Source organism: Salmo trutta, chromosome 2 (assembly GCF_901001165.1).
Source record: "Salmo trutta chromosome 2, fSalTru1.1, whole genome shotgun sequence".
NCBI classification, from domain to species: Eukaryota; Metazoa; Chordata; class Actinopteri; order Salmoniformes; family Salmonidae; genus Salmo; species Salmo trutta.
The window spans coordinates 74,961,579-74,980,818 of NC_042958.1; the positions used below are offsets into that span (position 1 = coordinate 74,961,579).

Consider the following 19,240-nt stretch of genomic DNA (forward strand, 5'->3'; position numbering starts at 1 on the left):
GAAACTTGTTAGTGCATGGGTCAAATTAGCTTTAAAATGTATAATATTGACTGAATATGTATATAGGGCAATTTAGCAATTGGGATTTGTTATCTGTAATAGTTATAATAACTGTGTCTTTGTTGCGCACTGTTGGCATATAGGCCTAGATAAAGAAAAAAATTACATCTGGCCCTCTAAAGTACTCGAGTTCAAAATAATTTATTGTGGCAGAACCTAAACATTTTTTTTGTTCTGTTCATAAATACGGATTCCCTTGTGAAGAAACAGCTTAGATTTGCAGGATTATATATATTTTTTGCACCCCCACTTTCAGACAGGCACCCATGGTCAGGCACCCATGGTATACAGTATAAGTCAACTGTATGTAAACTTTGTGTGTCTGTGCGTGTGTGTCTGTGCGTGCGTGTGTCTGTGCGTACGTGTGTCTGTGCGTGTGTGCGTGTGTCTGTGCATGCATGCATGTGTCGGTGCGTGTGTGTGTGTCTGTGTTAAATGCTTGTATATGTGAACTGTGAATGTGTGCCTGTGCATGTGTGTTCCCACAGGTGCTGTGTTTGTGCGTAACCCACTCAACAGAGAGCTGGTGGCCACCTTTGAGATCCTTGTGTCGGTGCATGACAACGCCAGTGATGTCATCGACATGTCAGTCAGCGTACCTAATGGTGAGTCTTCATCTAAAATCACCCTAATTCTAGTTTTTTAAACAATTGTTTTGTATTTCATCACCTTTTTGTGGCCCTATATGTCTCTCAAGATTCAACACTTTGTCAAACTAACAGAAGTAGATAGGAATTGACTTACTGCAGCTCATGATAAAACCAAGCATACTTACCTTACACACAAACCTCAATCAGTACAATACACTCAAAATAGGTTGAACGACAATGCTCTTAATCTCTCCTGTCTCATTACAATAATAACCCTCTCAATTACCGCTCAACCATTAACAGCGAGACTGATAGTGAACGTGCTGGATGTGAATGACAACGCCCCGCGGTTCAGACCCTTTGGAGTGGCCAACTTCTCAGAGAAAATTCTGGAAGGCGCTCAGCCCGGCACCACTCTGCTGTCCGTGTCAGCTGTGGACCCAGACAAAGGCCCTAACGGACAGGTCATCTACCAGCTGCTACACCTGCCCAGAGGGGACTACCTCAGACTGGAGGACCCCTCAACTGGTATAACACAGACACAAACACACACACACACACACACGAATCTCAATCAAAAAGGGCACATCAGAACTTTTTAAGACACACACATTTGATTTAATATGTAACCGGAACAACAAAAATTGTACCCCTTGTAAAAATACAACCTTAGTCCAAACACCAATATATATATATATATATATATATATATATATATATATATATATATATATATATATATATATATATATATATATATATATATATATATATACATATACATATACATATACATATATATATATATATATATATATATATATACATATATATATATTATTTTTGTCCCACCCTTCAGCTACCCTAAACCCCTCCCATCTATCTCTGAAAACCATCCAGTTTTGATTTCTACTTATATTTTTCAACTTTGCTGTGATGTTTGACAAAGGTCTGAATCTTTCTATTTGCATAGTTTATATAGATTTAAATTAAAGATTCACATTTTTACTAAGATATTATTGATCGATTGACTATCGCTTTTCAAGTAATTTGCAGATATAGCTTTAAGCAAATGTTGTAATTTTTCAGCCATTCCTGAACGGCAGAAGACAGAAAAGGAAAGAGGTAAAACAGAGGAGAAGGGAAGACAGCATATGATTAATGAATTACAGTGCTACCCTAATATTCTCTCAGTTCATCACAATTACATAGTGGCTCTAGCGGTGTTTCCTAACCAGCCTTGGGCTCCCAGTCGGCCCGAAGGTTATCTTGTTAAGAGCGGGTGAGGTGGCGATGACGGGACTGGCTTCCTTTCTCACATCAAAACATACCTGCAGACAAGAGACAGATGGATAGAGAGAGAGCATGATTAAGCTTTGTTTTTTTTATTCTAACACGGTCAGTCATAATCATCAGGTGAAATGCAAAACTAACCTTGGATCATTAACTCTGGGACTACTACATCTCAATCTGTATTTCAATGTAAAGCATCTCTTTAATAATACTTCCTGTTGACCCGACCAAGTGACCTCTCACCTATGATCATGCTGTGCCCTCTGTATCAGCCAGTTCAGATGCGGGAGGGGTTCACCAACACAGCTGATATAACCTAGAGGATTTAGGGAGAAGAAGGAGAGGGATGAAGTGAAGGAGAGAGACTGTTATTGAGAAAATAAGGTAGTTAAAGAGACTGTGTTCAACAGGAATCTGTGTGTGTGTAGTCTTACCTGGTGTCCACGCTAAGTGGCTGCAGAGTGCTTTATGCTGAAAAACAGACACATGAGGACAAACAATAGAAGATAATGTCATTATTGTACTTTTACATTACCAGATCACAAATTAATGCATAAATACCACTTGATGATGACTTGATCATTTGAATCAGTTGTGTAGTGCTAAGACAACAGCTGGTAAGGTGTCAGGTTTGCCTCTGTACTTTAAGGGTGATTATTCCAACTCTCTGTGAAATGCTGCAGAACTGCCTGCAGATGAGGTAGGAACACATATCCCACACAGAAGAGGTGGATAGAATTAGACAGGTCAAGGTAGCCTTCTTCCTCCAAACTGTGCCGCAAGTTGTAGTACTGACATGTCACAGCGCTCCAAACATCTCTCAATTAGCATTCCACTCTAACAGAGAGAAAGAAAAGGTTTTGTGGGGGGGAGGAACCTAATCTCTGTGGTCCTGTGGTCTTCCTTAATGAATAGTGAACACTGAGGTGGGTTCAAGGTGCTGCCATACCCTGCCAGCACGCCCACAAGCGAGCCACTCAGGCGGAGAATGAAGCGTGGAAGAGGGCGAGGAACGAGATGGGAGTAAAAACAATTTGTTTCAAGTTGGGGAGGGGGGCTAATAGCTGAACAATAGACTATTCAACCTTTACTAAAGAATAGTCTAAAAGCTGAGTTAGGTGTGAAAAAAAACTCCTATCACAGACCAGATTTGCCTAAATGACCAAGTGGGAGTTAGAGCACTGATTATGCTTTTGGGTCCCAATGCACTACTGTGTCTCTAACTGACAATGAATGGGCAATATAAACCAAATAATAAACGATTTCAAGTGAAACACGCAGGGAGCAGGTTTCGAACCCGCACGAAGTCCAGCACTCTATCGACTGTGCACCAAAAGCATGCTCAAGCCGCAGAGTCGATAGAGCGCATCCTCGTGGTAGCTTGCTACTCAATGTAATAAAGTAATGACTTTTCAAATAAGTTACCTTACACATTATGTTGGCTGAAAATTTGTTAGCTATGCTCTCCTTACAAACCACATATCATATCATCACAGCAGTATGTTATATATATATATATACACACTGCTCAAAAAAATAAAGAGAACACTAAAATAACACATCCTAGATCTGAATGAATGAAATAATCTTATTAAATACTTTTTTCTTTACATAGTTGAATGTGCTGACAACAAAATCACACAAAAGAATAATCAATGGTAATCCAATTTATCAACCCATGGAGGTCTGGATTTGGAGTCACACTCAAAATTAAAGTGGAAAACCACACTACAGGCTGATCCAACTTTGATGTAATGTCCTTAAAACAAGTCAAAATGAGGCTCAGTAGTGTGTGTGGCATCCACGTGCCTGTATGACCTCCCTACAACGCCTGGGCATGCTCCTGATGAGGTGGCGGATGGTCTCCTGAGGGATCTCCTCCCAGACCTGGACTAAAGCATCCGCCAACTCCTGGACAGTCTGTGGTGCAACGTGGCGTTGGTGGATGGAGCGAGACATGATGTCCCAGATGTGCTCAATTGGATTCAGGTCTGGGGAACGGGCGGGCCAGTCCATAGCATCAATGCCTTCCTCTTGCAGGAACTGCTGACACACTCCAGCCACATGAGGTCTAGCATTGTCTTGCATTAGGAGGAACCCAGGGCCAACCGCACCAGCATATGGTCTCACAAGGGGTCTGAGGATCTCATCTCGGTACCTAATGGCAGTCAGGCTACCTCTGGCGAGCACATGGAGGGCTGTGCGGCCCCCAAAGAAATGCTACCCCACACCATGACTGACCCACCACCAAACCGATCATGCTGGAGGATGTTGCAGGCAGCAGAACGTTATCCACGGCGTCTCCAGACTCTATCACGTCTGTCACATGTGCTCAGTGTGAACCTGTTTTCATCTGTGAAGAGCACAGGGCGCCAGTGGAAAATTTGCCAATCTTGGTGTTCTCTGGCAAATGCCAAACGTCCTGCACGGTGTTGGGCTGTAAGCACGACCCCCACCTGTCGACGTCGGGCCCTCATACCACCCTCATGGAGTCTGTTTCTGACCGTTTGAGCAGACACATGCACATTTGTGGCCTGCTGGAGGTCATTTTGCAGGGCTCTTGCAGTGCTCCTCTTGCTCCTCCTTGCACAAAGGCGGAGGTAGCGGTCCTGCTGCTGGGTTGTTTCCCTCCTACGGCCTCCTCCACGTCTCCTGATGTACTGGCCTGTCTCCTGGTAGCGCCTCCATGCTCTGGACACTACGCTGACAGACACAGCAAACCTTCTTGCCACAGCTCGCATTGATGTGCCATCCTGGATGAACTGCACTACCTGAGTCACTTGTGTGGGTTGTAGACTCCGTCTCATGCTACCACTAGAGTGAAAGCACCGCCAGCATTCAAAAGTGACCAAAACATCAGCCAGGAAGCATAGGAACTGAGAAGTGGTCTGTGGTCACCACCTGCAGAACCACTCCTTTATTGGGGGTGTCTTGCTAATTGCCTATAATTTCCACCTGTTGTCTATTCCATTTGCACAACAGCATGTGAAATGTATTGTCAATCAGTGTTGCTACCTAAGTGGACAGTTTAATTTCACAGAAGTGTGATTGACTTGGAGTTACATTGTGTTGTTTAAGTGTTCCCTTAATTTTTTTGAGCAGTATATATATATATATATATATATATATATATATATATATATAGATAGTATGTTATATATGTTAGCTATCTACCTAACGTTAGTAGTTATACATCAAACTTGACAGTATATTAACTATATGCTATCTAACTACCCAACGTTAATTGACTTGATGATTCCCGTCATTCTTAGCATAACTAAATGGTATAGTCGTTGTGCGTTCTCAATGGACATTCGGGTGCTTTCGTAAATTTGCTCTGGCTATCTACTCCGATTTCAGAGCACTCTCGTCTGAGTGTACCAGAGTGCAGAATAATGAATTTATGAGCGCTCAACAGCCGTTGAATATGGCCGGTGTCATTAAAAGGCAGCAAAAAAAGCGTAACTAAATTGTTTCCAGCAGCACAGTTACAGTCACCAACGCTCTGGTTAACACGAAAACTGCCTAACCAGCTCTGCTAGGGCGAGTAAAATAGTCCGAATGGTCTCATTTGTGTCTGGAAGTAGCTAGCAAGCTAGCAAACATTAGCTTGACTGCCGTTGTAAGGCCAGAATGCTCAAATCAACCCAACTCCTTGACCCGAACGTCTAGTGTGCGCTCCGAGAGCGAAACGGTCTGAATTTACAAACTGACAATCTGACAACTCTCTGAATTTATGAGCGCATGCACTCCAGATTGAATTTAAGAACACACTCAACGTTTAAAAATGTCTAATTAGTAATTTGTTATGCTAACTAGCTAGCAAGAGGTTGCATAGCAACAGCATACACTTCCGGTAGAGAAGTAGAGAAGGCAAAGAGCAAGTACGCTCAACTGAAAGTTCAGTTACACTACAATTAGGGTGTGAAAATGTTATGCCCCTTAGATATTAATTTATAATCCTCCAATCCTCTTACAGTGAGGGAAAAAAGTATTTGATCCCCTGCTGATTTTGTACGTTTGCCCACTGACAAAGAAATGATCAGTCTATAATTTTAGTGGTAGGTCTATTTGAACAGTGAGAGACTGTTCAAATAATCCAGAAAAACGCATGTCATTTTAATGAGGGAAATAAGTATTTGACCCCCTCTCAATCAGAAATATTTCTGGCTCCCAGGTGTCTTTTATACAGGTAACGAGCTGAGATTAGGAGCACACTCTTAAAGGGAGCGCTCCTAATCTCAGTTTGTTACCTGTATAACAGACACCTTTCCACAGAAGCAATCAATCAATCAGATTCCAAACTCTCTACCATGGGCAAGACCAAAGAGCTCTCCAAGGATGTCAGGGACAAGATTGTAGACCTACATAAGGCTGGAATGGGCTACATGACCATCGTCAAGCAGCTTGGTGAGAAGGTGACAACAGTTGGTGCGATTATTCGCAAATGGAAGAAACACAAAATAACTTTCAATCTCCCTCGGCATGGGGCTCGATGCAAGATCTCACCTCGTGGAGTTGCAATGATCATGAGAACAGTGAGGAATCAGCCCAGAACTACACGGGAGGATATTGTCAATGATCTCAAGGCAGCTGGGACCATAGTCACCAAGAAAACAGTTGGTAACACACTATGCCGTGAAGGACTGAAATCCTGCAGCGCCCGCAAGATCCCCCTGCTCAAGAAAGCACATATACATGCCCATCTAAAGTTTGCCAATGAACATCTGAATGATTCAGAGGACAACTGGGTGAAAGTGTTGTGGTCTGATGAGACCAAAATGGAGCTCTTTGGCATCATCTCAACTCGCAGTGTTTGGAGGAGAAGGAATGCTGCCTATGACCCCAAGAACACCATCCCCACCGTCAACCATGGAGGTGGAAAAATTATGCTTTGGGGGTGTTTTTCTGCTAAGGGGACAGGACAACTTCACCGCATCAAAGGGACGATGGACGGGGCCATGTACCGTCAAATCTTGGGTGAGAACCTCCTTCCTTCAGCCAGGGCATTGAAAATGGGTCGCGGATGGCTATTTCTGCATGACAATGACCCAAAACACACGGCCAAGGCAACAAAGGAGTGGCTCAAGAAGAAGGACATTAAGGTCCTGGAGTGGCCTAGCCAGTCTCCAGACCTTAATCCCATAGAAAATCTGTGGAGGGAGCTGAAGGTTCGAGTTGCCAAACGTCAGCCTCGAAACCTTAATGACTTGGAGAAGATCTGCAAAGAGGAGTGGGATAAAATCCCTCCTGAGATGTGTGCAACCCTGGTGGCCAACTACAAGAAACGTCTGACCTCTGTTATTGCCAACAAGGGTTTTGCCACCAAGTGCCAAGTCATGTTTTGCAGAGGGGTCAAATACTTATTTCCCTCATTATTAAAATGCAAATCAATTTATAACATTTTTTACATGCGTTTTTCTGGATTTTGTTGTTGTTATTCTGTCTCTCACTGTTCAAATATACCTACCATTAAAATTATAGACTGATCATTTCTTTGTCAGTGGGCAAACGTACAAAATCAGCAGGGGATCAAATACTTTTCTCCCTCACTGTATGCTGTTGCCTACTCCCAACTGTCACATTGTACAGTGCCATATTTTCCATTCCATCCTAACAGAAACACTAAGGCTTTCATTTTTTTTTTGTTCTCTGAATAGAAACACCATAATATTAATCAAATTAAGTAAGCCAAATTTCTTAAAATCAAGCCCATATACTATGTTATTAAAAAAAAGTTTTAAATTCTCTGGTAATGCCAATATGGAAGACTATCAAATGCTTCTCAAAGATGCAATCTGGTGGTCAAACTAGCACTAACTCGCATTAACAGAAAAAATGGCTGACAAATAAATAACGTGCCACAGAATGCTGCATCAGCCTGCAAGGTGTGCTGTAGTATGACGCAACTTTTAAAGGAGGAACCACTGTACATTTCTTTTTTTTTTTATCGGGCGTTGTTTTGTTTATCAGTAGATAATCCATGTGCCATGGTATCGGCACGTCAAAAATCTCTTCCCAACTATTTTACAACCTGTATGGTGCATCTGTAATTTATTTTGTCCTTAAATTAAACTGGAATACTTTTTTATTGATAAAAAGTTTCTTTATGACACAGTTCCTTATCTTGTTATACTTGCCTCTTCCATTTTTGCAACCAACTGCAATCAGTTGGTTTTAATTTTGGACAGAGCAGACATTTCCATATATTTTGGTGACTGCATGTGTGACATAACTCACCAGTCTTATTTATGATATCATTAGCAAAGATTATACAATGTTTCATTTTATTCCCCCAAAATGCTTTTTTTAAAATTATCAATTAGTATATTTGAGTTGAACTATAATATTTGTAATATTTGTTCTGTCTTTTCTGGTGGATTAAACTGAAATTGCAACCAGTTTTTTTATGGCTTGTTTTAAAAATAGCGATATTCTGGAGATTATTTAATTTTCAAATAACTGAAAGTCGGATGTTGTAATCTGAATGAAATGAAAAAGGCAATTTTTTAACATAGGGTGAGCCATTCTTACTAATCTGCTGGAAAACCAGTCCAGATTTTTGTTTGACTGAAGCCTTTAGTGACAAGTTCAATGTGATATTCATTACATAAATAGGCCCAATTAATCTTGTCTGGCTCGCCATTAAAAATTAAGTGGAACATTTTTTGCTCATACAATTTAAAAACACGTTGTTTGGTGTCGGCAGGGCCATAAGTAAATCAGTAAACTGGGATATGACTAAAGAATTCATCAAGTAGATTTTTCCACAAATAGACAGGGATTTACTTTTCCATGGTAGCAAGATCTTATCTATTTTTGCTAACTTTCTATTAAAATGTATTGTAGTGAGATCATTTATTTATTTTCGGGATATGAATACTGAGTTTATCCACAAGATGGTGCCGACAGAGAAGGCTGCCTCGCTTCTAGTCCTTAGGAAACTTTGCAGTATTTTGTTTTTTAATGTATTATTTCTTACATTGTTAGCCCAGAAAATCTTAAGTTTTATTACATACAGCCGGGAAGAACTGTTGGATGTCAGAGCGATGTCAATTTACCAGCAGTACGACAAGGAATACGACTTTCCCGAAGTGGATCCTTTGTCCATACCACCTAGGGCATTTGAACTGATTCCAGAGGCCAACCCAAAATAACACCGCCGGAGAAGAGGAAGACAGTGGTCTACTGGTCAGACTTCGGAGGCACGCACACCACCCAACGCTCCCGAGTATATTACTCGCTAATGTCCAGTCCTTAGATAACAAGGTCGACGAAATCGGGATAAGGGTTGCTTTCCAGAGACACATCAGGGATTGTAACATACTCTGTTTCATGGTAATATGGCTCTCTCGGGATATGCTGTCGGAGTCGGTACAGCCACCTGGCTTCTCAGTGCGTTGCGCTGACAGGAATAAACATCTCTCCGGGAAGATCAAGTGTGGGGTGTATGTTTCATGATTAACGACTCATGGTGTAATTGTAACAACATACAGGAACTCAAGTCCTTTTGTTCACCTGACCTAGAATTCCTCACAATCAAATGCCGACCGTATTATCTACCAAGAGAATTATCTTCAGTTATTGTCACAGCCGTGTATATCCCCCCTCAAGGAGCTTCACTGACAGCTCTTGGTGTTTAGTCTGCGTAAGCGCTCAGCAGGAGATCATATATCCCTGCCCAGTTGCATGGGCTCCAGAGGAGGCGAGTCGGCAGCCCTCTGTGATTCCCGAGAGAACTCGTGTGACATCGGATTGACTCGGAAATGTAGACTTCAGGGATTTCTGGGAATCCTCGTGGGAGAGGTGGAAATCGAGGACGAGCGAGGGTGACAGGGAGCAGACTCCTTTCCCTCCTACGTTCCCGTAGCCGCCGATTGATCCGGATGGTCAAGGCTATGAGGGAGTCAAGGTCCATGGGCATCTCCTGGGCTGTGAGCTCATCTTTAATCACCTACCATAATCAGTGAAGGAACATGTCGAACAGGGCTTCTGGGTTCCAGGCACTCTCAGCCACCAACATGCGAAAATCCACCGCGTAGTCTGCCACACTACGGGAGTCTTGACGTAGCTGGAGCAACTTACGAGCAGCCTCTCTCCCAGATAACAGAGAATCAAATACTTTTACGTACCTCCGCCACGAACTCCTCCCGACTGAGGCAAACGGCGGACTGTTGCTCACACACCGCCATAGCTCTCCCGGACATCAGCGTTATGAGGCACTCTATCTTCGAGCAGTCCGAGGGGATCGAAGAAGGCTGAAGCTCAAAGATGAGGGAGCACTGGGAGAGAAAGGCCTGTCAGGTTCCAGAATCTCCAAAGTAGCTCTCCGGAGGAGGATGAGGTAAGCGAGGTTCTTGGGACACCGGGGTAGGCTGGGAAGAAGTGCCGCTGGTGGCGGGGTTGCTGAGAGTCTGGGGATTTACTGTTGTGGCTTACTGCCTAGTAGGGAATACGCGGAATTGCTCCAGTAATGTATCGAATGCATGGTCATCGCATTCTGCCAGGTTATGGAGTCCCTCCATAAGGCATTGCAGTAAGTCCTTGTGTCTTCCAATGGTGGCTCCCTGGAAGGAGACAGCATTGCGGAGCGGGTCTGAGTCTGCTGGGCCAGTCGTGGTCAGTTCATACTATCAGGACTCAGGCTAAGACCCAGATGCAGACACAGTAGGCAGATAGTATGAGTCTCAGAGTTTATTATAGTTCAAGGGGCAGGCAAAGGGTAAATCAAAGCAGGCAAAGGGTCATAATCCAAATCAGAGTCAGGCACGTACTGGACCGCAGGCAATCGGTAGGTCAAGTCAGGCAAAGGTCAGAACTGGAAGACTAAGAAAAACAAAAACTAGAGCACAGAAAACAGGGGAACACGCTGGTAGGACTTGACGGGAGAAGATGATCTGGCAACAGAAAACGCAGGTATAAATACAGAGGACATAATGGGGACAAATGGGAGACACCTGGTGGGGGGTGGAGACAAGCAGAAAGACAGGTGAAACAGATCAGGGTGTGACACTAGGCCCGGTTTCCCACAATTTTAATAGGGTTCTATTGTTTCCTGTACTTCTCTTACATTATCTCCAATCTATCATCCATGTGAAAAAACTTGTCTGATAAGGATGAATAACATCCGACAATACTTTTGTAATTCTATGCGCTATGCATTAATACTAGAATTTTTGCATCACAACTCTGAAGTGTAAGGGGCCTCCAGTCTTTTAGGCGGACTGGAGCTTCATATTTACCACCTGGGTCCTGTTTTAATAATAGTGAAATCAGACCTTCTTGCTGAGTATCTGATACTCTACCATTTTTATAGTAGTGGTTACATGGACAAATATTTGATATACCTCAACTGGTATGCCATCCAGCCCTGGAGTTTTCCCGAACTTAAAGTCTTTAATTGCATCAATAAGTTCTTCCTCTGTAATTTGGCCTTCACATGAGTCTTTTTTTTACAGCTGTCAATGATACACTATTAATAAAAACAAATCTTTACAATTAACTTCAGTTAGTGGAGATGGAGGAGACTGGAATGAAAACATGTGCTTAAAGTCCTATTCTTCCTCTTTCAAAATATAATTTGGTGAATCATGGAGGACTGTCATTTCTAACAAGTGTTATTTTTGGTGTTATTTTTTTGTGTTATTTTTGGTAGCATTTCTATATTAATGATTAAAGAATAATTTTGTGCATTTTCACCCATATTCCATCCAGTTTCTTTATTTTATAATATCTTTGACAAAATCTTTCTTGAATAGGTTTCATCAGTTCTTTTAGTTTTTTCTCTAACTTATTCTGTGCCTCTATGGTACAGTTTTTATTGGTATCTACCTGTCTCTAAATGCACATTTGAAAGTGTCCCATACAATAAGGGAATCTGCTCTACCTACACAACCATTCAAATTTTGGGGTCATTTACAGATGTCCTTGTTTTTGAAAGAAAAGCAAAAAAAATTGTCCATTATAATGACATCAAATTGATAAGAAATACAGTGTAGACATTGTTAATGTTGTAAATGACTATCGTAGCTGGAAATTGTTGATTTTATATGGAATATCTACATAGGCGTACAGAGGTCCATTATCAGCAACCATCACTCCTGTGTTCCAATGGCACGTTGTGTTAGCTAATCCAAGTTTATCATTTTAAAAGGCTAATTGATCATTTTAAAACCCTTTTGAAATGATGTTAGCACAGCTGAAAACTGATGTCCTGATTAAAGAAGCAATACAACTGGCCTTCCAAGAAACTGAAGACCGTGTACAGCGCTGTGTACTACTCCCTTCACAGAACAGCGCAAACTGTCTCTAACCAGAATAGAAAGAGGAGTGGGGAGGCCTCGGTGCACAACTGAGCAAGAGGACAAGTACATTAGAGTGTCTAGTTTGAGAAGCAGACGCCTCACAAGTCCTCAACTAGCAGCTTCAATAAATAGTATCCGCAAAACACCAGTCTCAACGTCAACATCTTGTTTTTATTCTTTATTGTAACCACAATGTGACAAATCATTTGTATCTACCTTTCAAATTACTTTTAGAGTTTGGGATTTAAAATGTGTGCTTTTCATGTCATTTTTTGTAAATCCAGTTCGGATTTAAGTATAACTTTTAACCCTCCCCCTTTCCCATGGGCTAGGTCAGTCTTCGGTGCGCGGCTCTGCGGCACATCCTGTGTCCCCTGCCCTCGTGCTTTGAACCTTCCACCCCCACCGCTGTTTCAGTGGATACAACTGGTAACTGCAAGGCAATCTCTTTGTCCGCCACTCAGGACACATGGCCAATATGACCAATATATACCGTCCTGCTAATAACAGGGTTAATCATTTATCTGTGAGAATATCCAAGGGGCTTTTATATCATTCTACATTTATAATAAATAATAATAATAAAAATAATCACTTTGTTTAAAAAGTAACAATATTTTGGAGATGATTTCATTTTCAAATAACGTAAAATGAGCGAGAAAAAGGCCATTCTTGAACATGGGGGTAACACATTGTTACTAATGTGTAAATAAAGCCAGTTTTTTGTTTTTAGAGGGGGAGAAAACAAAAGCCTACAGTCATCTCATGGGTCTCCCAGTCGAGGCCGGCACATGTATTGAACCAGCATCTGTAGCAACACAGCTTGCACTGCTATGCAGTGTCTTAGACCATTGCACCACTCAGGCACTGTACAATGTGACTGGTCAGGAGTGGGCTACAGTACTACAGTAAGAGCAAAATAATCCTAACGACATAAAATAATAAAAACGTTAGTGTAACAACAGTTTTAGTAAGTAATACTGAAGTCGTGCACAGTTATAAGTTTCTATTTAGGTTTATGTCACCCATTCATTGTCAGTTAGAGACAGAGTAACGCCTTCCTCAATCAACCTGATACCCCAAAATAAACAACTTCAGACAAGTCTAAATCAATTACGGGCACAGTTGATCCCCGGCATTCAATCTTCTGGCATTTCTTCATTTTTCTTCTTCAGATAGCTTCACAGGTCAAAGTGGATGGCCCATGATAATGTCCCAATTTCAATGTCTCAGGAAGAATCTGACTGTCTCACTTGAGCCCCACCACAATGCCTGTTATGTCTTGTCCATTTGCCAACTGGTATAGCAGCAACATAACATACGTTTTGGAACAGATCTCTCGAGACTCATTCCACGTGGATTTATTTTGCACTCCTGAGAGAAAAGGCAGTCGATAGCTTCAACTGGATGCTCTACGCTGGTTGCTGGCTTGGACGCAGGTCTCTCAATAGAAGTGGTGCAGGACAGACGCCTCACAAGTCCTCAACTGGCAGCTTCATTAAATAGTACCCGCAAAACACCAGTCTCAACGTCAACAGTGAAGAGGCGACTCCAGGATGCTGGCATTCTAGGCAGAGTTGCAAGGAAAAAGCCATATCTCAGACTGGCCAATAAAAAGAAAAGATTAAGATGGGAAAAAGAACACAGACACTGGACAGAGGACCTCTGCCTAGAAGGCCAGCATCCCGGAGTTGCCTCTTCACTGTTGACGATGAGATGGGTGTTTTGCGGGTACTATTTAATGAAGCTGCCAGTTGAGGACTTGTGAGGTGTCTGTTTCTCAAACTAGACACTCTAATGTACTTGTCCTCTTGCTCAGTTGTACTCCGGGGCCTCCCACTCCTCTTTCTATTCTGGTTAGAGACAGTTTGCGCTGTTCTGTGAAGGGAGTAGTACACAGAGTTGTACGAGATCTTCAGTTTCTTGGCAATTTCTTGAATGGAATTGCCTTCATTTTTCAGAACAAGAAGAGACTGACAAGTTTCAGAAGAAAGGTAATTGTTTCTGGCCATTTTGAGCCTGTAATCGAACCCACAAAGGCTGATGCTCCAGATACTCAACTAGTCTAAAGACGGACAGTTTTATTGCTTCTTTAATCAGCACAACAATTTTCAGCTGTGCTAACATAGTTGCAAAAGGGTTTTCTAATAATAGCTAACTGCAAAAATGGAGCAGTTAGCTATGCACTTCAACAGTTGCGCAGTTAAGGCCCAACAAACTGTGTCGCTTTTCAGCTTTTATAGAGAAGCACATCCTTTTTGTATACATGGCAGTCAACAGATAGTGTGTAAAAAGCAATTAGTTGTCTGTGCAGATTTTTGATAGCACGAGGTTGATAGGCTGAGTGCTCAACCGTCTAACTGCATTCACAATAGCAAAACACTATGTGCTCCTTTCTGCTAGTTTCCATACATGTGACTTTCTGTAGATAGTAAACCCACGGGATGTCACATGACTCATCTAACTCTAGTGAGTTGCCAGAAGCACCAGTCTCCGACATGCTGTGAAGGAACTCTCCGAAGCTGGCTTCATCACCATCAAAATCAATGTCTTTGTTTTGTCTACCTAATTGTTATGTCTACTTAAATGTTTTCTCATTCTCTGTAGGCCTATGCAACTCAGCTTTTAGCTGTGAATGTATAGCCTACAAGATGAAATTAACAAATGAAAAAATAAACCCTTCATATACTGTATATAGTATTCATATACCCCTGCATGTACTGTTAATATGGTGCTAACATGGCTACATTTTGTAGTGTCATGTAAATAAAATATAGTGCAGAATCCTCAATCTCTAATTAATGGCTTTGAATGTAGCCAATACACTACAGAAAAAGAAACACTGATCTATGGTCTATGTATTTACATTAACTACTGTGTATCATGTAAAATCAGTTTCATATTGAACCCACTAACAGTGGCAGAGTTGAAATTCACAGAAATGCACCCAGATGTGTTGTGATATTAAATTTGCCACACGCTTTGTAAACAACAATCAGTGAAATGCTTAATTACGGACACTTACCAGCAATGCAGAGAAAGAAAATAGAGAATTAATAGAAAAGTAAAACACTTCATAATAAAAGATACACAATGAGTCGATGTGCAGGATTCCGAGGTAATTGAGGTAGATATGTACATATAACTAGGAATAAAGAGACAGATAGTAAACAGTAGCAGCAGCGTATGTGATGAGTAAAAAAAGTTGGTACAAAAAGGGTCAATGCAGGTAGTCCGGGTAGCTATTTGGTTAACTATTTCACTAACTATTTAGCAGTCTTATGGCTGTTCAGGGTCCTGTTGGTTCCAGACATGGTGTATTGGTACCGCTTGCTGTGCGGTAACAGAGAACATTGTCTACGACAGGGTTCTCCAACCCTGTTCCTGGAGAACTACCCTACTGTGGGATTCTGTTCCAACCTCAGTTGTAACTAACCTGATTCATATTATCAACCACCTAATTATTAGAATTAGGTACGCTAGATTAGGATTGGAGTGAAAACCTACAGGACGGTAGCTCTCCAGGAACAGGGTTGGAGACCCCTGGTCTATGACTTGGGTGGCTGGAGTCTTTGACAATTTGTAGGGCCTTCCTCTGACACCGCCTGGTATAGAGGTCCTAGATGGCAGGGAGCTCAGCCCAAGTGATATACTGGGCCATATGCACTACCCTCTGTAGCGCCTTGCAGTCGGATGCCAAGCAGTTGCCATACCAAGTGGTGATGCAGCCAGTCAAGATGCTCTCAATGGTGCATCTGTAGAAATTTGAGGATCTGAGGGCCCATGACAAATGCTCCTGAGGGGGAAGAGGCATTGTTGTGCCATCTTCGCAACTGTGTTGGTGTGTTTGGACTATGATAGGTCCTTAGTGATGAGGAAACCGAGGAATTTGAAGGTCTCAACCCGCTCCACTTCAGCCCTGTCGATGTGAATTGGGGCGTGCTCCTTTGACTTTCTGACATTGAGAGAGGTTGCTGTCCTGGCACCACACTGCCAGGTCTCTGACCTCCTCCCTTTAGGCTGTCTCATCATTGCCAGTGATCAGGCCTACAACCGTCATGTCATTGGCAATCTTAATGACGGTATTGGAGTCATACGCGGCGACGCATTCACGGGTGAACAGGGAGTACAGGAGGGGGGCATGCACCCCTGAGGTGATCCTGTGTTGTGGGTCAGCATGACGGATATGTTGTTGCCGATCCAGTTGCAGAGGGAGGTGTTCAGTCCCAAGGTTAGTAATGAGCTTGGAGGGCACTATGTTGTTGAATGCTGAGCAGTAGTCAAGGAACATCATTTTAATTTAGGTGTTCCTTTTGTCCAAGTGGGAAAGGGCAGTGTGGAGTGCAATATAAATTGCATGATCTGTTGGGGTGGTATGCAAATTGGAGTGGGTCCAGGGTGTCTGGGATGATGGTGTTGATGTGAGCCATGACCAGCCTTTCAAAGCATTTCATGGCTACAGATGTGAGTGCTACGGGGTGATAGTCATTTAGACAGGTTACCTTGGCGTTCTTGGGCAAATGGATTAGGGTAGTCTGCTTGAAACATGTACAGTAGGTATTACAGACTGGGTCAGGGATAGGGTTAGGGTTAGCTGGTCTGGTAGACTCATGTCACTGGGCAGCTCGCGGCTGAGTTTCCCTCTGTAATCCGCGATAGTTTGTAAACCCTGCCACGTCCGACGAGCGTCACAGCCGTTGTGGTAGGATTCAATCTTAGTCCTGTATTGATGCTTTGCCTGTTTGATGGTTCATCAGAGGGCATAGCGGGATCTTATAAACGTTCGGGTTAGTGTCCCACTCCTTGAAAGTGGCAGCTCTAGCCTTTAGCTCAATGTGGATGTTGCCTGTAGTTGAACAGGTGACATGCTGGTAGAAATTAGGTCAAATGGATTTCAGTTTTCCTGAATTAAAATCATCGGCCACTAGAAGCGCCGCCTCTTCAGAGGTTAACAAAGAGACACACACCACCCCCTTGAGCTTACCCGACACTGCCGTTCTGTCCTACCGATGCATAGAAAAACTAGTTAGTTATATATTATCCATGTCCTTGTTCAGCCAAGTTTCTGAGAAACATAGGACATTGCAGTTCTTCAGGTCCAGTTAATAGTAAAGTCTCGAACATAGCTTGTCCAGTTTCTCCAGTGACTGTAAATTCGCTAGTAGAACGGAGGATAGAGGTGGTTTATTTACTCAGCGCTTTGATTCCTCATAGAATTATGAAAATGAATAGCTTGGTATTGAAGCTCATTTTTTTAAATCAACCAAACATTCTAAATGCAAACGTTCTGCAAACTTTGCATCGGTCACTTAGAATTGCCATAACAATGAAACAGATTGAAATTATTGGATGTAGCATATTGTGCATCATGTAAAATCTTTTTTACATTGAACCCAGAGTTGAAACAAACAAACACACCTGCACCCACACACACATAATACAGCCCAAGCCTGTAATGAGCCTTTATAAGCAAACATCATTAATTTGATTAGTATATTGATGATGAGAAATGTTCTGGTAACCATTGTGCTGTTGTGCAGGTAAGATCGTAGCCTACCGGACGGTGGACTTTGAGCAGGTGCAGTGGCTGAACTTCACAGTGAGAGCCCAGGACCACGGCAGTCCACCCAGAGTGGCTGAGCTTCCTGTCTACCTGCGTATAGTAGATGTCAATGATAACAACCCCATCTTTAAACAACCCTCTTACCAGGTACCAAAAATACTGATTCATAACATACACTGCAAAATGCTTCACCATTAGTAGTACTCACTTGATATAATTTCTACTGTGATGGTCTGAGTTTGAGCACTCGTCTTGTTTTTGTTGTTGCCACTGTTTACTGTGACTGCCCCATCCGCTTTCTTGTCCTCTTTTTTGTTTTCTGTATAATGCATTGTAACATGTATTTGTGAAGTTAATGTTGATTTCATTTGATTAGTCAAGACATCAAAGTGACATTTGTATTTGTATTTATTATGGATCCCATTAGATGCTGCCAAGGCAGCAGCTAATCTTCCTGGGGTCCAGTAAAATTAAAACACATTTTTTGAAACATTACAATAAATTTACAACAGATTTCACAACATATTAAGTGTGTGCCCACAGGCTCCTACTCTACTGCCACATGTCTGTGTTGCTTCACAGTCCCCGCTGTTCCATAAGGTGTATTTTTACCTCTGTTTTTTTTCATAAAATGTTACTGCTTGCATGAGTTACTTGATGTGGAATACAGTCCCATGTAGTTATGGCTCTATGTGGTACTGTGCGCCTCCCATAGTCTGTTCTGGACTTGGGGACTGTGAAGAGACCGCTGTTGGCATGTCTTGTGGGGTATGCATGGGTGTCCGAGCTGTGTGCCAGTAATTCAAACAGACAGCTTGGTACATTCAACATGTCAATACTTCTCATAAATGCAAGTAGTGATGAAGTCAATCTCTCTTCCACTTTGAGGCAGGAGAGATTGAAAAACATTTTGTTAATGTTAGCTCTCTGTGTACATCCAAGGGCCAGCCATGCTGCCCTGTTCTGAGCCAATTACATCAAGGTGTTCTGTCTGTGTGTATGCTGATGTCCCTTTGCAGAAGCCAGTGTTTGAGGATGTTGACTTGGGCACGGTCATAGTCAGAGTCAGTGCCACAGACGCAGACTCTGGCCTCTTCTCTGTCATCGAGTACAGCCTAGTAGATGGAGAGGGCAAGTTTGGCATCACTCCCTCCACTGTGAGTTCTAAAACACACACGCACACTTTGTAGTGCTTGAAGTGGACTTCACTTTTTTACTTCACGTATCACTGCACTTCACAAATTGTTGCTGGCACTAATTTTTGGGTGATAGTACTGTTTATATTTAGGAGCTGGAACTTTTAAGCCAATATTCTATAAGAAGTACCGGTACACAAACAGTAGAGTGCTATTACTCAGTACCGGTGTGCACCTGTCCAATCCAAGCACTTCACTTATGTACAAACACACATACATACACACACAAACACA

General features: G+C 42.3%; 1 protein-coding gene across 3 annotated transcripts in view; it reads left to right on the forward strand.

Moving 5' to 3' along the window:
- The window catches only part of LOC115162910 (cadherin-23), a 712,130-nt gene that overhangs the window by 652,025 nt on the left and 40,865 nt on the right, over positions 1 to 19,240 (forward strand). For all 3 annotated transcript variants that reach the window (XM_029714423.1, XM_029714440.1, XM_029714433.1), the window contains 4 exons: positions 549 to 665; positions 954 to 1,178; positions 17,788 to 17,957; positions 18,830 to 18,967. In XM_029714423.1, the coding sequence (XP_029570283.1) occupies positions 549 to 665; positions 954 to 1,178; positions 17,788 to 17,957; positions 18,830 to 18,967 (650 nt within the window). The remainder of the gene's footprint in view (positions 1 to 548; positions 666 to 953; positions 1,179 to 17,787; positions 17,958 to 18,829; positions 18,968 to 19,240) is intronic.